This window comes from Seriola dumerili, unplaced genomic scaffold (genome assembly GCF_002260705.1).
Source record: "Seriola dumerili isolate Sdu_G_001 unplaced genomic scaffold, Sdu_1.0 BDQW01000531.1, whole genome shotgun sequence".
In the NCBI taxonomy this organism is placed as follows: Eukaryota; Metazoa; Chordata; class Actinopteri; order Carangiformes; family Carangidae; genus Seriola; species Seriola dumerili.
In genome coordinates, this window is record NW_019174786.1 from 1,240,769 (window position 1) to 1,259,836 (window position 19,068).

At 41.6% G+C, this 19,068-nt stretch overlaps 2 protein-coding genes across 2 annotated transcripts in view; one reads left to right on the forward strand and one right to left on the reverse strand.

The window, feature by feature from the left end:
- Positions 1 to 4,168, reverse strand: part of gal3st3 (galactose-3-O-sulfotransferase 3) — a 35,524-nt gene extending 31,356 nt beyond the window's left edge. The window contains exon 1 of the mRNA XM_022764118.1: positions 4,090 to 4,168. The gene's annotated coding sequence lies outside the window, so the exon portion shown is untranslated. The remainder of the gene's footprint in view (positions 1 to 4,089) is intronic.
- Positions 4,169 to 11,452: 7,284 nt separating this feature from the next.
- Positions 11,453 to 16,595, forward strand: ccs (copper chaperone for superoxide dismutase). Its single transcript, XM_022764157.1, has 8 exons — positions 11,453 to 11,558; positions 11,815 to 11,887; positions 12,886 to 13,023; positions 13,949 to 14,123; positions 14,340 to 14,400; positions 14,810 to 14,887; positions 15,005 to 15,108; positions 15,509 to 16,595. The coding sequence occupies exons 1-8, from the start codon at positions 11,535 to 11,537 to the stop codon at positions 15,666 to 15,668; spliced, it is 813 nt and encodes a 270-aa protein (XP_022619878.1). The 5' UTR covers positions 11,453 to 11,534; the 3' UTR covers positions 15,669 to 16,595.
- Positions 16,596 to 19,068: the final 2,473 nt, after the last annotated feature.

Below are 19,068 nucleotides of genomic sequence, written 5' to 3' on the forward strand. Positions count from 1 at the left end.
TCAATTTGACTCAATGATAGCAGCAGCAAAGGGAATGAGAGGTCATTTTCAACTTTGCACAATCCCTCTAAGTATGCATCACCTCTAATCTCACCTCATATGGTTGCATTGTCTGCACATCAAAATCAAATAGGTCCCAAGCCACAATGAGGAGAAAAAGCACCTTTGCACTAATGTATCATAGTGGCTGAAAGTTGGCCAGTGTTGAATGTGTGCGTGTGTGTGTGTGTGTTTATATGGTTCTGCAAGGAGGGCTACTCATGGCCAGCATTATCCCAACAGGGGATCAAATGAACAGTGTGTGTGTGTGTGTGTGTGTGTGTGTGTGTGTGTGTGTTGTTGCAAGCTAGCCAGGGTCAAACCAAGAGGTTTGTTAACATGGAGCATTAATCTTGCTTGGGCTTGGCACACACACACACACACACACACACACACATTCCCTCAGTTCTCTGCGGTGAGCTGAGATGCCCACAAGTAAATTTTTAATCACAAGCGCTCTAATCACTCAGGCTCACAGTTCATCTTAAACACCAGCCACGACCTCCACTAATACCCATCGAGACGACCTGCTGATCCTGGCGGCCTCCGATGCAAACATCCCATCCTCCTGTACGCCGACACGTGTGCCCATACTGCTTCCTGTCAATACCAGCTGCGCAGAAAAGACAGGAGGCTATACTGTTTACCCCTGCTCCTGTATGGTTTTCTTTTAGTTGCTCGTGTTTGTTGTTTTCTTGTGTGCACGTTCTCATGCGAGTCTGAGTTTTGTGCGACTTTACTGTCCCTCTCAGTCCAAGCTTCGCTGCTGCTGTTGTGTTTGTTGTTGCTCTGTGAAAATTGCTCCCTATCTTGATTTTGGCCAACTTCCTGTGTTTACCTTATATTTGAAGTTTCTCTTTTTGGTTGTGTTGCTCCTGATTTCCTCCTAGTTTCCTGAGTGTTTCCATTTTGTTCATTCTGCTCTGTTTTGGATTTTGAGTCACTTTTTGTTATTAAAAGATCTTTTTCCACCGACTCTCTTGTTTCGTCCGTGAAAATGTATGTGCATTTTGATGCACAGCTTAAGTTATATTCTCCTGAAAAGAACCAAACATTGGTCAAGTATAGGGTTGTAGAGAACAGATCATTTAGTAGAGAAAAATGACTAAATCTGACTTAGGAGGGATTTTCCCTCTTGTCATCTCTCATCACTGCAAGTAAGAATTTTATCTTAGTTGGCTTGGCAGGTTAAATAAAGGTTAAATAAGGAATCACGGTGAATTAAGCGGCTCTGATTCTGTCAGTATTTGTGTAAATCATCCTGAGATTTCATACAATAGAGGCACAATGTGGGGTGAAGAAATGAGTGCGTGTATTAGGGCTGGAGCTTCCGGTTTTCACCATTTAATCTACTTTTATTTGTTATTGATCACTGATTTACCATATAAAATCTCAAAATAATGACTTAGAACATTAGACCAACACCCAATTTAAAATATCTAATTCATGATATGAACAGTTGGGATAAATCTTTTGGTATTTCTATTTTAGCAGTGACCTTTAATTTATTAAAATTTGAACAAGTTAACAGTTTTCTATTAATTTGACTGGCTGATTAATTGAGTGATTAATTGAGTGAACTTTTAAATGTATGTTGCAGGGTCTATGACGGTACTTCAAACTGATTTTAAAACTATGCAATACAGAAAGCTCATATTCACTTTGTCACTACGGGCCTGTGATCCTACAAACTTTTGACTTTAAGGCAGGATGTGCAAACAGCCTGAATGTGACTTGGACAAATGAAGGAATTTATGTTGTATAGCAGCATTTCTGAGTCTTTTTCCTCTCAGGGAAGCAGTAAACACTGCTGCTCTTTTGGCTCGGGGCCTGAGAACTACCATCTTCTGGGACACTGTACAGCAAGCAGCCACAGAGCTGTATATCATAGTCTAATATTGTATAAATAAACTCCTTTCCCAGAGCGTTGGTCTTTAAAGGGCTCCCTCCTCCTAAAAAGACTCCTGTGATGAGGTTTAACACAGCGATGCAGTGAATCTTAGTCAGCACAACACACTTTATCATATTGACTTTTTTCGAGAGGCCCTCTGTACATTTGTGTGTGTGTGAGCATCTATTTAAAAGTGTGTGTATGTGTGTGTGTGTGTGTCACTGTTCTAACCCCCCCCCAGCTCCATTGTTATTCTCAGCATTGCTATTCTCCAGACAGTGCACACATTCATCACTCAGTCTTGTGCCTTTCTTGTGGACGTGCCAGAGAAAAAAAAGAAACCTTTTCAGGTCTGTGCTTGTAAATGACCTGCCGCAAAAGGGTTTATTAAATCACCTCCCCTCCCTTCTCTTAACCTACTTCCTGAAGACACCGAGGAGGAGAGGAGAGAGATGGACAAAAAGAGAAGAGACAGACAGTCAGAAAGACAGGAGCATTAATGGACGGATAAATGGAGGGGAAAAGGTGACGAGTGGAGAAAAGCATTATACATCACTCCCCACTTCGTCCTCAGGTCATTCTCAATTAAACCTCCAAATTATGATTATTTCAATTATTAATATATTTCTTTTAAATGAATTAATGGATTAACAGTGTCGTCTTTAAAATGATACACAATAGTAAAAATTGGTCTCCCTCAGGTCCACAAATCTGTGCTTAAAAACCTTGTCATGACCATGAAAGATGAAAGAGATAATTGAGACTGAAATACATCATTGTGCACGTATTCCTTTGCACATTACCGTTTTCCAGCACCTGCAAAGAATTTATGGATGTGTGTGCGTGTGTGTGGCATCCTGATTATTTGCTTAATAGTAATAGCCTAATAAATGCCCCTCACAGTTCCCTGGAGCCTTATAGATTAATGTTTTGCATTTATTTATTTATTTATGGTCAATAAAAGACTAAAGTTATGAATTTGTTACTGTGTGTGCTGGAAGATGGACCCCTCCTCTGTTGCTCTTCCTGGGATTTTGGAGAGATGGTGGTGCATGCTGTGCAGATTTGTGATTTTGAGCTATGCAAATAACACCGATTGGCTTGATTGTTGTCCACAACTTTCAGTCAATTGCAGCTGACGGAAAAACAAGGCACTGTCAAATCATTTGTCTCTCAGACTGCCACAGTCCAGCCTGTCATCTGCGGCAAACACAAACCTGGATGTCACATTGACAAAAAATTTAATTGATGTTGCAACACCAAATAGGGCAGATGGAAAAACTTCAGCCAACTTACATCCAGCAACAAACCGATCAACTAATGGAAAGCAAAATATTGAACACACATGCAACAATTGGGACTTATACTACATCCAATAAAGCTCCAGATATAAATAGTTTGTCATTAATTATTGCCCCCTCTCCTCTGGCTGCACTAAAGGGTTCACGGTGACAATCTCGCACGGTTAATCTTTGCGTGCAGTTTCATTAATTTGCCGGCATAGGTGTTCACACAGTCTTAATCTGACTGAACAGGTGAAATCAATCATCCCGACAAGCCTCGGGCGCTCAAGGAGACGATCGCGATAAACACCCCAGTGTGTGTGGTCTATCTCAACTACTCCTTACCTCCCTCTTCGCTACCCCTCCTCCTTCCTCCCCACCACACACACACACACACACACACACGCACACACACACGACGCTTGTTTCAGGGCATAAACAACAAAAAAAATCTCCTCAAGAGGTCTCACACAGCGAAATGTGGGCCAGATCAGATTAGATTTTGGGGTCGTGCTGAATGAAATCACTCCGCCGCGCATCTCCAAATGACACACATGTCGGCTATGAAATCATTTTCCTTGTACGAGAAAGTGTCAGTTCATCCATAAATCCGCTTTTATGAAAACGGCGCGGCTATCGGTGCGTAATTGTCCCCAGCACAGAGCGGAGAGGGGGGAAAGAGCGGAGCGCTGGCACAACAGAAACAAACATAAACGCCTCTAAATGCTCTCTTGTGTCTCAGCGGCCCCGTTTTTTTTTTTTTTTTTTTTATTACAGCACACCAGACATGTCTACTACTACTCTACTATGGGGATTAAAGACGCCATGTAGGACAGAAATGCTGATAAAACACAATGGGAGCACACTGTCACCCACCTTTGTCATCTCGGAGCTGTGATGTGAAGTGACGGTCGTGGCGGTGATTTCTCCCCCTGGACGGGCTCCGTGTCCCGGCCAGCCGGCTGCCTGCCCCCGCTTTCCTCTCTTCTTCTTCCTCCTCCTCCTCCTCCTCTCCTTCTTCTTCTTCTTTAATTTTCAGGAAAGCCTCCGTTCCTCCACCTCCTCGCTTTCAGCAGGCTCTCCTCCGCTTGTTTGCTGTTGGTGCTGTTTGGTGATTGTTCAGGTGTCGCAGTCAGTGAGGCAGCGGATCTGCTGTCTGTCTGTCAGCAGAGGCTCCTCGCGACTCCACTCCTCGTGCAACAAAACGGTAGACGGTTGCCCCCCTCTCTCCCTCTCTCTCCCCTCTCTCTCTCTCTCTCTCTCTTCAGTAGCCAATGCGCGCGAGTTTGTGACCGTGATGCTTAGCCTACTGCTGGGCTGGCGTTTGGCACGCGCGCACGTACGCACGCACACAGCGAGCACATATGGTGCTCACAGACGTGCACACGAGCACATTAGCGCGCATGGACAGTCCTAACGGAAACTCGCCCATATGTGCTGATACTGTTCCTATAATACTTCAGAAACATTTGTCCGGAGTGACACACTGTGGTCCAGGTTTTCTGCTTGATATTCTGCATTGAGCTTAAACGTGAAATCATTTGTCATGCCAATAAAGTTCATTTGAATTTGAACTGAAACGTGATAGCAGACTGATATGTAAATGTATAGTGGACAGGGGCACATTCAGTGATTTGTAGGCCCCTGGGCACGTGCAGGAATGGGGCCTCCCTCATGAATTATTCAAGGTTATACCCTCCTGTAAAAATTACCCAAGTGTTTTATGATGTGACAATGCTATGATTAACGTTTCATTAGATTTAGGTATAAAAACAACCTGAGGTTCTGGGGGGAAAAAATGGAGTGTGTATTATGTGGGGAGGTGGGCAGAGAGGGTCTAATGGAGCGATACTTTTGAGTTTCATTACTCTGTTTGGAGTTTGACCCACACTAGGGACTTATAGTCAGGGTATTTTGACGTCTCTTGTGTGGAAGTGTAATGTTAAATTTCTGCAATGCCCCTTTAAAGGCTTCATGAAAAGGCAGCCTGGTTGCTTCACCATGTTATCAAAAGTCACACCATGGACTTTATCATAATGTAATCCTCTATATCTCTCCGTCAGTTCTGTGCTGCGTGGTATCTGATAAAAAGTACAAATATTTCTAAAGCGTTTCCTTTCAATATAATTTTTTTTGTCAGGAACTAGTCAATTTTTTTCACACTCAGATTCATATAATTTGGGCCAAGTCTGTGTCTGTGGTATTATGCTGTAACCTTGCCAAATCTGCTGTGTTTTGTTTCCCCTGCAATGTTCTGTAGTATCCAAGACTCATTTACATTTATATTGACTATACCATATGTGGCAGATTAATCTGAACACATTTTGTGCGTTATTTCTAAAGTGATTCATCATGAGTAACTCCTACTCAACAGCAAGTTTTACAAGACTTTATTGTACTTTATTTCCATATAATACTTTTTTACACAGTTCCAGTAGAGACTAATAATGGCTCACTGTTACCCTACTTAAAAGACAATTTATAGATGGTGACCTTCTTGTGCTTTCTGGCTTTTGCTTCCTATTAAATGCCACTACGTTTTGATGTTATATTTGCATTGCATCCCTCTGTTAATCCTAAATGTTTCTCCAGTGGGGCTAAAGATGCCTGCTGGCTGATGACAGACAGATTGTTTGAGTAATGATCCAGGCTCAGAGGTGTAATGATTTAATGAGGTATTGTGTTTTGGTACCCACAATGCAGCATATTGCTTCCTCCATATGGGTCATTATTCCAGGGAGGAACAGTAGACTTTGATTAGGCAATGCTGTCTCTTCTTCCTATTGATCCTCTGTGTGATGAGCTGAGTTTGTTCGTAGCTTGTTAAACAGCCCGCCGGCAATATTATTCATTGTTTTAAGCTTGTTTGTGCTTCAGCAATAATGCGTGACACCTTTGTGCTGAATGGACAATATATGTTGGGGGCTGCTGTTTGATTGATTGGATGTTTTCTTTTGTTTTATCCTCTCCTGCTTATTATTTGTGGTCTGCGGTTGATCTGATTGGAAAATGCCAGGACAGATATTTGTGGGGAAAAAAAAAGAATATATATATATATATAGCGTATTGTCTGTGTAAATTTTCTATTGATACTACTCGTTTGTTTTAAAGACAGCTCTTCATAAGTCACTTATTGCTTCTTAAAACAAGTATAGCAATATGATATGAGTCTCAACATTACCCTTCCTTATAACTGCTTTTAATGACTTCACACAGGAATCAGGCAAAAATGAAATGAGCAAAAGTGTAGAAGTGACTGAACACTCATGGGACACATAATAAACTGTGTTTGTTGTGGTTATTTTCAGTCATGTGTCTTATTCCGAACTATATTTACTTACTTTGAAGAGGAGATTTATTATTTTTAGAGGTATTTTATGATAATTTTTGCTTAATCAAATGCTTTCTTTCCAAGGATTTTGATTTAAAAGCATCTCTGATTTAAATACCCCCTTTACTATTTCTCCAATGTTACAAAAGCCAAAGCAAATGTCCATAATTTTCCATTAAATGAATGTCATGGTCCTGTCTTTTGTATTTTTCCAAAGACTGAAAAGAAGTGAAACCAGGACAAAGTCACAGACCATGGATTTTTACAAACATGGCCCCTGCTCCCTGTGCGCAAGCAGAGGCAGGGAAGTGGGCGGGGGGGGGGCTCCGCTGCCTGACGCCGTCCCCTGGACACGCTTGGCTTCATCTTCCATTTGAGCTGTCAGGGTGCAATCAGCAGACATGGAGAGCACTCTGGCTGGGCTGTGACATTACTCTGACCTCTGTGGGGTCCCTCACGCCGCTAACAGGCCCCGCCGCTCTTCCTCTCAGGAGCTGAATAATTCAGCGCCATGAGGTTGTGGGTGGCGTTGCCGGTGAAGCACGGCCAGGGTCAATGGTTTGATTCCCTTTGGGATCAGCCAAGCTATAAAATGTATGCGCTTGTGGTGTTGGGGACACAGGCACTCTATGAATTTATAACACTGAATTTCACTTGTCTCTCTGTAGTCTGACAGGCTCCAGCAAATCGAAGACAAACAATTCCTAAATTTCCATTTTATCTTATATACTACTTTTGTTGAAGAAGGAACATATCCTCTTATTCCTTTTTAAAACATACTTTTAAAAAATATATAATATCTTTTAAAATACATAAAGATTTTGGTCAACTACTTCCTGTCAACAATTTACATCATATTTCATTCATGTATTCATTTTAACCTCAGTAACCGCCCTTACCTTTGGTATTAACTGATCTAAAATTACCATGTTACTATTCCTGGATTGTGTGAGAGTGGTATCCAGTGCCACTGTTCACCATGTTAACTGGAAAGCTTTCAGTAGAGAGTAGGCCTGTTCTCTCTTAAGGATTTAAGGTTGCCATCTTGAGTGGAGGCCCCCAGCGATCAGTCCCTGGTCCATTGTTGTTCAGCTTGTACATGTTGCCACTAGTTTCAGGTTTAGTGTCATTTCCACACATATGCTTGTAGTGTTGTTGGAAATAAACTCCCTTTAAAATGTTCAATATTAACCATTTTTACTCGTATATCAGATCTTTGACTGTGCAGCACTGGAGTCCATCTTGGAACTCGACTGTGACTCAACCTTGATGACTCGGACTCTTCTTTCATGACTTTGACTACAACTCGAACATCAGGGACTCGAGGCTCAACTCGGACTCGAGGTTTAGTGACTCAACTGCAACACTGTGTGCTTGACACACATACAGATATACGAGCACTGCACAGTCCCAGAAGGGTACGATTGAGCAGTCTTACATTAACAGCAACAACTTGGATGTAAACAGGGGCCAGTGTATTTTCTCCTCTTGTAGCAAACTTAACATTTTGGTGGAAAATAAAGCAGTCTTTAATGGACAACACAATGGCACCACAGGGTCCACTTTGTAGTTACTGAATATCGGAAATTTGGAAATTCTTAGCACCACATGGCGATCCTCAATCCAGCCTCCATTTTATTTTATTTGACTTAATTGCTATCTTCATTTTAATTTTAATAGGTCATGTGCTGCACCATTAACATTGCCCAAGAGCAGACAGAAGACATTTCTTGTGCACAATTGACTAACTTTGTCCTGTTGTGGTTGTGCTTTGCATTTGAATTTGTGTATGCATTTCAGTGTTCCTTGCTTTTCTGTGTAGAACATTGTGTCTCTCTTGCTCTAAAAATAACATTTTGTTTGCTTTGCTCTCCTTGCTCTGGTCACTGAAACGCGAGCTGCTTCACCTCCTTGAAGTTTTTAATAAGAAAATATAACAGACTCCAGGTCAGTGGTAATGGGGCGAGGCGAATGGGGATAGAGCCTCATTTAGTACAGATAAAACCTCTACTGTTCCACACAGGGCTGTCAACGCTTCCTGTCAGCATTGCCCTCTCCCAACACGCACACACACATACACACACACACACACACACACACACACACACACTCCTCTTTGTCAACTTCTTTCTTTTGCTGTCTTTTCTCATTTTCCTCAACCTTCCTCTTGTCTCTTCTTCCTCTTTCCCATTTGCTCCCTCCGTCAGTCCTCCTCTGCTTTCCCCCGTTCCTCCTCTTTCCCTCTCCCTGAATCTGCTGGGGACAGTGTTCGTGTCGTGATTAGGTTTCACGGCGCTTTTCTAGCCCTCTCTAGTGTGTGTTGTTTCTGTACGCATATGTCGATGTGCGTTAATGAAATCCCCCTCCCTTGGGCTCAGGTGTCACTGCAGCTCTCCCTCTCCCTCCGCTCCTTTTGAACGGAGAGCTCAGTGCTGCAGGATCAACACGAGGGCAGAGGTTTTAGACAGTTTCCCATGTACTGAATAAATTAACTGCTGCTGTGTGGGTGATGTGTGTGAGAGTGGGGGAAAAAGACCGCTCAGCGCACACACACACACACACACACACACACACACACACACACACACACACACATAAAAGTCAGTGCTTATGTGTTTTGAGCCTGGTGCACACTGGCTCAGCCTTCTTAAAGCCTGTGGTCATATTACTGAGGTCAAAGGTCAAAGCCAATGAGCCACCACATACAGAAGGAGCTCTGTTCTAGCTGAGCTGCCACTCGGCTTTCTTCTGTGTAAAACACGGGCCTTTCGGTGTTGTTTTGACGTACCAACAGCCGTGTTTCTGCATCGACACACATGTTAGACGACTGCATGTGCACAGTAGCGAATATGTGTCACTCTCTGAACGTATCGTCCCAAATTTAGTTGGAGGAGGTTTGATTTAGACGCTTTTATTTTAGACTTGCGACCCAGATTTCACGCCACGTCACGGTCATCTGCTGTATCTCCTGTGGCTTATCTGTGCTGTCAAAAAAGATGCCACGAGGTATGACAGGGACATATAAACACACACATGCTCACACACACACACACACACACACACACACACACACACACGCTCATGCTCCTCTAAAAACCTGGGAATCCCTCATCAGCTTAGTGGTGGTCTCCCAGTACGAAACGCAGAGCTTTAATCTGCAGATCGCCTTTGCAACAGTAATCTATACACATTATGAAATTGAATTGGAGGCCACCACATACAGCAGGAAGCAATCATCATAACCGCCGACAACCTTTGTGATCATTTACTTTTATCCATATGCTACAATCTTATATGTCCAGATAACCCCCTTCTGACCCTGATAAGAACCAGTAAAGGCGATTGCTTTATGGATATACACCTGCAGTGGTTCTGTGGTTGTTTGACTTTGCATGATTTGCCTGTTTCTAAGTCTACTTTACATTACTGATGAGCCATGGCACTGACTGGTTTCTATTCATTTGACTATGGTATGAAAATCATCTTAAAAAGACTTGAGGTACGGGTGGTATGATGATATATACAAAAAGGAAAATTTGTCAACGGCAGCCATCTGTGAAAGAGTTATATTGTTGGTAATGTCAGATATCAATGAGTGGGACATTCTGGACAACAAATCAACAAACCACCACTGCACTAAGGATTGTTGTACCTACTAAAGTAAAGCTGCAAAGCAATTATACAGTTTTCTCATGTACTGGACCTAAAGTTATAAACCTTAAGATTTCAGACCAGTTTGATTTGGTGACACCTGTGGCCACTGGTGGTGTCTGCAAGTGAACTGGTCCCAGAGTTCTGGAGGCAGCGAACACAACACAACAAGAAGAGCAACCGATGTAATTGTTCACATTGCAACCAAGGAAACTCCTGCTGTAGGTAAGGCTATTTAAATCCAGGGCTGGAATGATAGATCACTGTGAACCACTATGTAAACAGGTAACAGAAATACACTGAGCAGTTACAGCTGAAAGAATGTCAACGATAAATAAACAGGATTTGATTTAATGAAGAGCACTTGAAACTTTTCAGCTATTTTAAAGATTTAGATAAACTGTAAAATATATGATCATCTTTAAACATATTAAACTACCAAACAGTGACAAGTAGCTCCACACTGACAAACTACAACATTAAAGTGCAACAATTAATATATTAGGAAATAAAAACACTGGCAGCTGCATGATAGTCTACTTTTATTTTTTAAATTTTAAGTAATTTTGCTAATTGAATAGTTTAATCTAAATTCATTCAAATAAATTTTTTGTTTGTTTTTGCAATTTTCACTGAAGTAAAAGATGAATAATCATATTTTTTTGCATACCACATCCATAGGCCTATTTCATTTTGTAAGGATTTAAAGAAAAATAAAAAATCAAGTGGAAAGTAAATAAGAAGTGCTGTACTTAAAATTTACTTACAATTTACTTGAGTTTTTAAATTTTCTGCTAATTTATACAAATGTTGTACTTTTTACTTCATTAGACTATTTTATAACTTTAGTTGCTAGTTACTTTGCAGGTTTCGATTCATAATACAAATACAATACACTTTAAAGATCTTCTGCATAATGAGTACCTTTACTATTTGTACTTTAAGTATATTTTGATATTAATACTGTACTTTTACTCAAGTAAACTTTTTGAATACAGGTCTTGAAACAGTGTATTTCTACACTGTGGTTATTTTTACTTGAAGTAAAATATCTTAATAGATTACTTCTTCCATCTCTGAGGAAAAATATACTATCACTTATTTCTCAGATTAACTAATAAAGCCAGTTAAGGAGCTGCAAGTCAGTCCATTAGTCCTGACTTGCAGTGACAGGTAGTCGACACCTGGCGGCGGTAATGTGCGGCAACGTCACTGTGACCTCACAAACATGGCTGCGGCCGGTGGAAGGTACAGTTGGTTCGTTTCCGTTTCTAGAAAAGTAGGAAGTTTTCTGTTTAATTCAGTTTTCATCGCACAGGCAGCGACGCACGGCCACAAAATGGACACAGAGAGGCCCACCAAGGTTTGACCGTCATTTCTGTCACGTGTGTCCGTGTCACGACAATAATTTCACCTGTTATAATCCCGTCAAAACAAAATCATGCCATATTCGGATGCTGTTATGATGTGACTGTTACAGCTGGCTGACATAACTAGCTCCAGTTCCGTGCTGCGCAGTTAAATAACCGTCCGGCTTCACACGCTGTAGTCACTCATACACCGTTTGTTCAAGCGTGTAAATATCTACAGGTGTTCAGTGTCTGTCTTCTCCTCCACAGCTGGAGTTTGCAGTGCAGATGACATGCGAGAGCTGTGCAGAGAAAGTCAGTGCTGCTCTGGAAGGGAAACCAGGTGACAAAGCATTTACATGTTTGCTAATACTGTACAAAGAGCTGTTTTCTGCCCTGAATGCAGTCATACATCCTCTGAAATGGTGACTTGTACAGTCACTGCCGGGGTGACGGTCAGTCTAATTCCTTGTATTTGACACAGCAGAGGACCATAACACAGCAGATAATGTGCCACTTGTATACTGCTGGCCTCCATGCATTCCAGTGCGCAGTATAGATGTTGTTTACCACACTCCACCATGGCATATCATTCAGTAAAGCATATAGCAACAAGTCTCTTTCTATGGGCAGCACTTTATTTTATGGGTCTGTACATTTATAATTTATTTCCAGATTATCTGCTAAGAAGTTTCCAAGAAATAACTGTATAATTTGTCACTAATTAAAGGTAAACTACAGGGTGAACAGTTGGTACATTTCCAATTATTTCTAAATGCAAAGCTTGCACAACCTTGAGACTCTTATTCAGAGGACAGCAGATTAACTAAATGTGAAATGTGTCTACAAAGAATTAAACTGACAGTTCAGCATAATTGAAGAATCAATAGAGTTTCCAATAATAAATGGATGAGTCATAAATATTCACTGAGGTTTAGATGGAGCAATTTCCTCTGTGGAAATTCATCTGGAAGTCAATAAATAAACTCAACACAACTATTTCATCTCTATTTTTCCTGTAATTAGTGCCGAACAACATGTTTCTTTCCATTAACTCATCATAAGCCTGAGAAAACACTAAAGTGTTCAGTCTATTTTGAAAGTGCACACACGATTAACAGTCTAAAACACAAATTTACAGTGTCATAAATCAAAGAAAATCATCAATTAGCAAATCTTCACATTCGAGAAGCTGGAAACAAATGGTATGAACCATTAATTTTACCTTAATTGATAATCAAGATGTCTGCATCACTGTAAAGGTTGCACGCTCTTTGTCTGCCTGTGTGTGTCTGATTGTGTATCCAGTGACAAAGCCCATTCATTTCACTGTGTTTGCAGGAGTGAAGATTGTCAGCATTGATCTCAGTAGGGAAGAGGTGTTGGTGGAATCGGCTCTGACCAGTGCCGAGGTGCAGGCTCTGATAGAAAGCACCGGACGCAGGGCGGTGCTGAAGGGCATCGGAGGATCAGTGCAAGGTGAGACGCGACGGGAGCGAGGCTGAGAATCGAACCCGTGCACCTTTTTCACTACTGACATTTTCAGCGCTGAATATTGAAAACTGCCAGTACCAGATTTGTAGTCTTGTTAACTTATATTTAATCAGATATTTAACACATGTAAAACTTACATTCTCTAAAAATGGCTGCTTGTTTCACACTAAACTTAACAAAGAAAAGCATTTGTGGAGAAATATCGCAATTACTTGCCCCAAAACCAAATGTGTGTGTTAATTTATCATTATTATATTATGGAAAGGAGGACACGAGTCTACAGAAATACATGCTACTGTTGCCGTCATTGATTTCCCCCTTGAGAACAAAGATGCTCGATAGCTGAGACTAAAATGCAGCTTCAGCTGTTGAGACACTGGCCTTGTCACACATGTCAATAAAATACATCCTGGGTGAATAAATCACTGGTGGGTGATGTGATTGCACATGTTGAGGGTGCGCTCGGGTTTAGAGGTGGTCAAGGACATGCTTCATGTGATCTGATATGTCGTGTGAATGTAAATATGTCTCTGCGCACAGGAGGAAGAGGAGGAGGAGTGCCGGGTCAAATCTGAAGTAAATGTTTATCACAGTCACACACGTTCGGTCATGGTTGATTTGCCCCTGGCCGCCAGACAAGGACCTGGAGTCCGTAAAAAATAGCTACACATAGCTGTTGCTATATGTGTGCACATTTTGATGTTCAGCTCACAGTTTCCCGCGGATAAAATATAATGTGAGCCAGGTAACATGATCCGATCTCAGGCAGTCACTCAAGATGCATTTGTGATGCATTTTTTACTCCATATGTGAACTGCAGTGTGTCCCAGTGAGATCTAAACACAATCTGGACGAATCTAAACATGAGGATGCTAAACTTCGAGCAATGTCACGGCCAATTTGTTGACAGATCTGGGTGCAGCGGTGGCCATGCTGGATGGTGTCGGAAAGATCCAAGGGGTGGTGCGTTTCCTGCAGTTATCGGAGGAGCGCTGCTTGATAGATGGGGCCGTTGATGGGTTGGAGCCTGGACTCCACGGCCTCCACATTCACACCCTGGGGGACCTCACGCAGGACTGCAGCAGGTAGGACGTTGTTACTTGTGTTATTTATTACTTGTCACACATTTCCAGTCTACCTCTTGACTATATAAACCAGCAATTAATGGCAAGGACGTTTCCTAACACAGTTGCTCATCTTTTGTATCGATGATTCAACCAGGAGAATTTTATGTGTGAAAGCCAAAGAACACCCACCCCCCACACTTTACAATTGTCTTATAATTTCCCCTTCTTCTGCAGTTGTGGAGAGCACTATAACCCGTTTGGAAGACAGCACGGTGGACCAGGGGACTCTGAAAGGGTACAGTCATATCTGCTGCTAGGGCTCTATTAAAAGAAAGTATGATTGTTCAATTTTATAAGTTTAAGTGATGGAGATCAGCAGTGCCAGAACATTTAGACAGTCAGATGATCAAAGAGAAAAGAATAAAGTGAATAAATATTCTTGCGCAATACCTTTTTGACAAAATCACTCCTGAGATATAATAAAACTTCAACACAAGCCAAATGGAGGATGGGATATCCCTCCCCGATTGCCAAATTCGTCCCACAGGAGCCGTTTTGAGCTGTTCCCGCTCCAGGTGCTAAATTTTCCATAAAGTGTGTGAGAGAGCTGCAGTTTTTCTTTTCTTTCACGCTGAGCACTGCTTGTGTTTTTCCTTCAGTGTTATTTATTCACTGTGTGGTTATGTATGACTATTATTTTGCAGCATGTAGGTGATCTGGGAAATATTGTTGCCGGACCAGATGGCAGAGCCTCATTTAGACTAGAAGACAGTCAGCTAAAGGTAACACACACACACATACACACACACTACTAAACTACAGTGTATTGAGCCTAATGAAGGTAAAGGAAGCAAAGATGTCATATATCAACATCTAATGTGATTGATCCCCTGGTGCAGGTATGGGATGTGATTGGCCGATCGCTGGTGGTGGATGCAGGGGAGGACGACCTGGGCCGAGGCAGTCACCCTCTCTCCAAACAGACTGGGAACTCTGGGGAAAGGTGGGTCAATGGCAGTGGTTTAAGTTGGCCGATAGAGTGGATAAAAGAAATTACATCCAGCTCTGTGATTGTTTCCCAGGCTGCGGTTTGTGCTGATGTGGTTTCAGATTCCATTGTATTGTAAGGTGTTTGTGGGATTTTGTTTTCTCCTTGTTCATACACAGAGTGTCGTTTGTCACTGTGTGAATTGTGTGATTTAATATTGTAATACACAACACAAACCGAGGAATGAAAATCCATATTTAAATGATTTTTTTTTTAATGATCATTTGATATTGATTCGGTCAAGAATGAACAGATATTTCATATGATTAAACAAAGAAATAATTATGACTAAAAAGGCATTAGTGAAATAAGACTGTAACTGCAAATGCTCATTTCTCTGTTCTCTGCTTCACAGGCTGGCATGTGGGATCATCGCCCGATCTGCGGGCCTTTTCCAAAATCCCAAACAGATATGTGCGTGTGACGGGGTGACGCTGTGGGAGGAGAGAGACAGGCCGATAGCTGGGAAAGGCCGAAACAAGACCAACGCAGAGACACCGGCAGCGCACCTGTGAACCTCGGACACAAACACTGAGCCATCTCCAAGAGAAATGCAGAGGATGTTTGTCGACAGAGGGTCGGTGAGGCGACGAGCACTGAGGAATGTGTTCACAGACAGCTGGAGGGAGAACCAAAGAAAAATGGCCTTATTTTCTTGAAATTTTTCTGTGATAAAATCAAACGCTCCTGCAGTCGCAGTTAGTGTCCTCTGAGGGTTTTAAATGCACTAAAGCAGATTAAAACAGGCCGGGACTTTGTAAAAGTCCCCTCTGATTAGCTAGATGTCCATTAATGCTGTTATATGTTTGTATAACCAGTCGCCTCTGACACAATCGTCTCATCACCATCTAAATTGATGTACATGTGAGATCTGAGGTATCCATTTTGGCTGTGTGCTGGTAGGGATAAATCCCCTTCAATTTGCTATAAAAAAAAGTGTCTAAGCCTCCTAAAAACAGTGGTAGTAAAAAAAAAAAAACCTATAACACTGCTCTCACATCAGCTCACTCTCCCACCCAGGAATAAACATACACCCGTGGATATGTGGAAACATTGTGGAGTAGTTTAGCTGATTTGAAAAAAAAAGGTTGTGACTTGGTATAAAATCTATCCACGTTTCAGTTTAGGAGAGAATATAACAAATAGAATAAAATGTGTGATGCTGAAATCTGTCATCTTACACCCTGGGTCAGTTGTAACTATAAGTGTTGTGAGATTGAAAAGACATACAGGCTAGCTAGTTCACAAAGAGAAAAGTTGAAAGAAATAGTTATAACAGATAAATGATTGAAACATCTGCGACTGTCAGAAGTATGAATACAAGCTTGACCAAACTCAGATGTGGACTCACCACAGCGCGTTATCTTGAATAATAAAAGGGGAACAATGAGAGAGCACTTAATAAAAACGTGGGATCCATTAAGCTAAAAGTCAAAAGCACATTGGGGAGGGGAGGGGAGGGGAGGGGACGCGGGGGGGGGGGGGGTCTGCAGGACACACGGCCACACTTAGTGTGCTTCGATTCGAATCCATAAGGTGGTGTAAGTGACAATGGTAAAGATATATAGAACAAGCCCCAGAGCACGAGAGTATGTCAAATTCCACATCCAGACTTGACAAGGTGAAAGGGCAGTGGCGGGGGGGGGGTAAAAGTTTCAGGGAGGGGGGTTGGGTCGGGGCTTTTAAGGACTGTGTGCTCAGCTGTTTTTTCATCATGGTGTGTGAGTGTACAGTTGCTGCGGACAACTAAAGCCATAAAGTGAAGGAAACCACTTTTTGTTTTCATTTTATTTATAGACAAGTCGTCTGAAATTGATGATTGAAATGTGAAACAGTAACACCTGCTGACACTTTGATTTCTGTTAACACTGCCTATTTTCCTTCTTGATGAAGACATAAATATTGGCTATAAGAGTGTGTGCAGCAAGTTTTTTTGCATTGATTTTTCAGATTGAGCATCTGTCATGCCATGGTAATGCCTGAATAAGCTTATTGAACTATGATGGGTTGGTGTCTTTCACCATCTTTTTCCGAGAGCTGTGAATGCAACTTGTATGTAGGGCTGCAACTAAAGAACGCTTCTTTTTAAAAAATAATTTAGCCTTTGAAATGTGAGGAAATTTGAGCCCAATAATGTCTTTAAATAGCCTTTTTTGTCTGTCCATTACAAACTCAAATATATTCAGTTGGTAGCAATTTAAAACAAACATTTGGTGTTTTTGGTTGATGGACTTCATTATATGCTTAATTTTCCATATCTAATATTTTCAGCTCTCTAATGTATGAATCCATCAGTCTTTGGTATGTAAAACCTACATTAGTCCTGTGGTTTAACAAATGTGTCATGTATATATATATTTTTTCATAGCACATAATGAGTTCTTTAATTGAACCGACTCACTTGTCGAGTCTCCCTGTGGAGCAGAACCCTGTGGTGTTCAGGTAGCCTTTATTCTTCTGGAGGCTCTAATAAATTAAACAGGCTTACACAGGTGGAACCGAGGACGATTTATAAAGCTGGTAGGCCTCAAGGAAGAGCCGCTACCTGGGATTTAAAAAAAAAAAAAAAAAAAAGCCCTGGAAAACCACATACAATTTCATATTGGATTCCCCATAAATAGCAACAAGAACACGTGGATTTTGACTCTAGATGGGAAATTTATTTGACAGTAAATATGATAAAAGACAGACATGATAAAAATCATAGACAATCCTAAAAAAAGACAACATGCTAATACCAACCTGCCATGGATGTTCTGGAAAAAGATAAACTTAAATTTGTGACCTCAGAATCTGTAGATGCGACATGTAGGTGGGGTTTTACCTAAGTGCTACCAGGATACCCGGACACCACAGACACACACGTAGGCCGTCACCTAAACAACCAAACCACACAAGACAGACACAGAGTGCACACAGTTACATCACACCACCACATGCAATGAAGGGGAGAGGGGCACCAGCAGTACACCACCCTATCTGCCTGATGAACACTAGGAGGGGAGAAAAAAAAGAGAGGGGGGGGGGGTACAAGGTAAGAGGGCTGAGGTTAGATCATGCAGTTATTAAAAAAAAAAAAAAAAAATACAGTAGCAAACCCTTGTGGTTGGCACCAACATTTCCAGGCTTGGCCCATCCAACTATAACTGGCACCATTTTGTAAAATGAGTGTACACAAGAGCACAGACAGCAACAATATAACACATGCAAAACAGCAGTCGCTATAAGCAGCAGTACTATGTTAAGTTAACATAGTACAAAACATACTAAATACTTTTGGTTAAAGCAATTTACCTCAAACACTACAGTATCTGGCAACCCATATCTGGCTCCAGAGTCAGGGCCACAGGGCATTCAAGGCAACTGCGGTATAATATAAACCAAACATACATTATAAATATACATACACACTGCAAGATAACTTTTACCTCAATGGGGTTATGAACTTCCAATGTGTAAAAATGAGTTCACATTACCTAATGCCACGTGTTTCCCAGGATTCAGACAAACCCACTAGTCATACCTTCAAAAAACAGGTCATCCAGCCTGCAAGGCCTGGGCAACAGGCTGTTTAAAGCACCTGTAGTGAAAAGGTAAAAACTGATCAGTAAACAGATTGCTTTAAAACATACCTTCCAGACGACTACCCTGTTCCCCTCGCCGCATGGCCCACAATGCATCAAGACTAATGATCTGGATGTGACCTACCTATATCAACTCTTAATGAGACAATAATCACCCGGTGCGTGTATTTGTCTGAGAAAGAGGCAGAGGGTGGGGCCAACATGGAGGGAGGGGGGGGGCAGAGGGTGTCCTCACTAGGCAAAAAGCGTACCTATCACACAGGCTTTGTGGTGAATATGTATGTGTATGAGTCAGTTGATGAGTCTTTTTTTTATGAGGATTCAGCATCCT

Coding starts and splice junctions, on each gene's coding strand:
- ccs (XM_022764157.1), top strand. CDS start 11,535: ATGGACACAGAGAGGCCCACCAAG. Junction 13,024..13,948: donor CATCGGAGGATCAGTGCAAG/GTGAGACGCGAC, acceptor ATTTGTTGACAG/ATCTGGGTGCAGCGGTGGCC. Junction 14,124..14,339: donor CTCACGCAGGACTGCAGCAG/GTAGGACGTTGT, acceptor CTTCTTCTGCAG/TTGTGGAGAGCACTATAACC.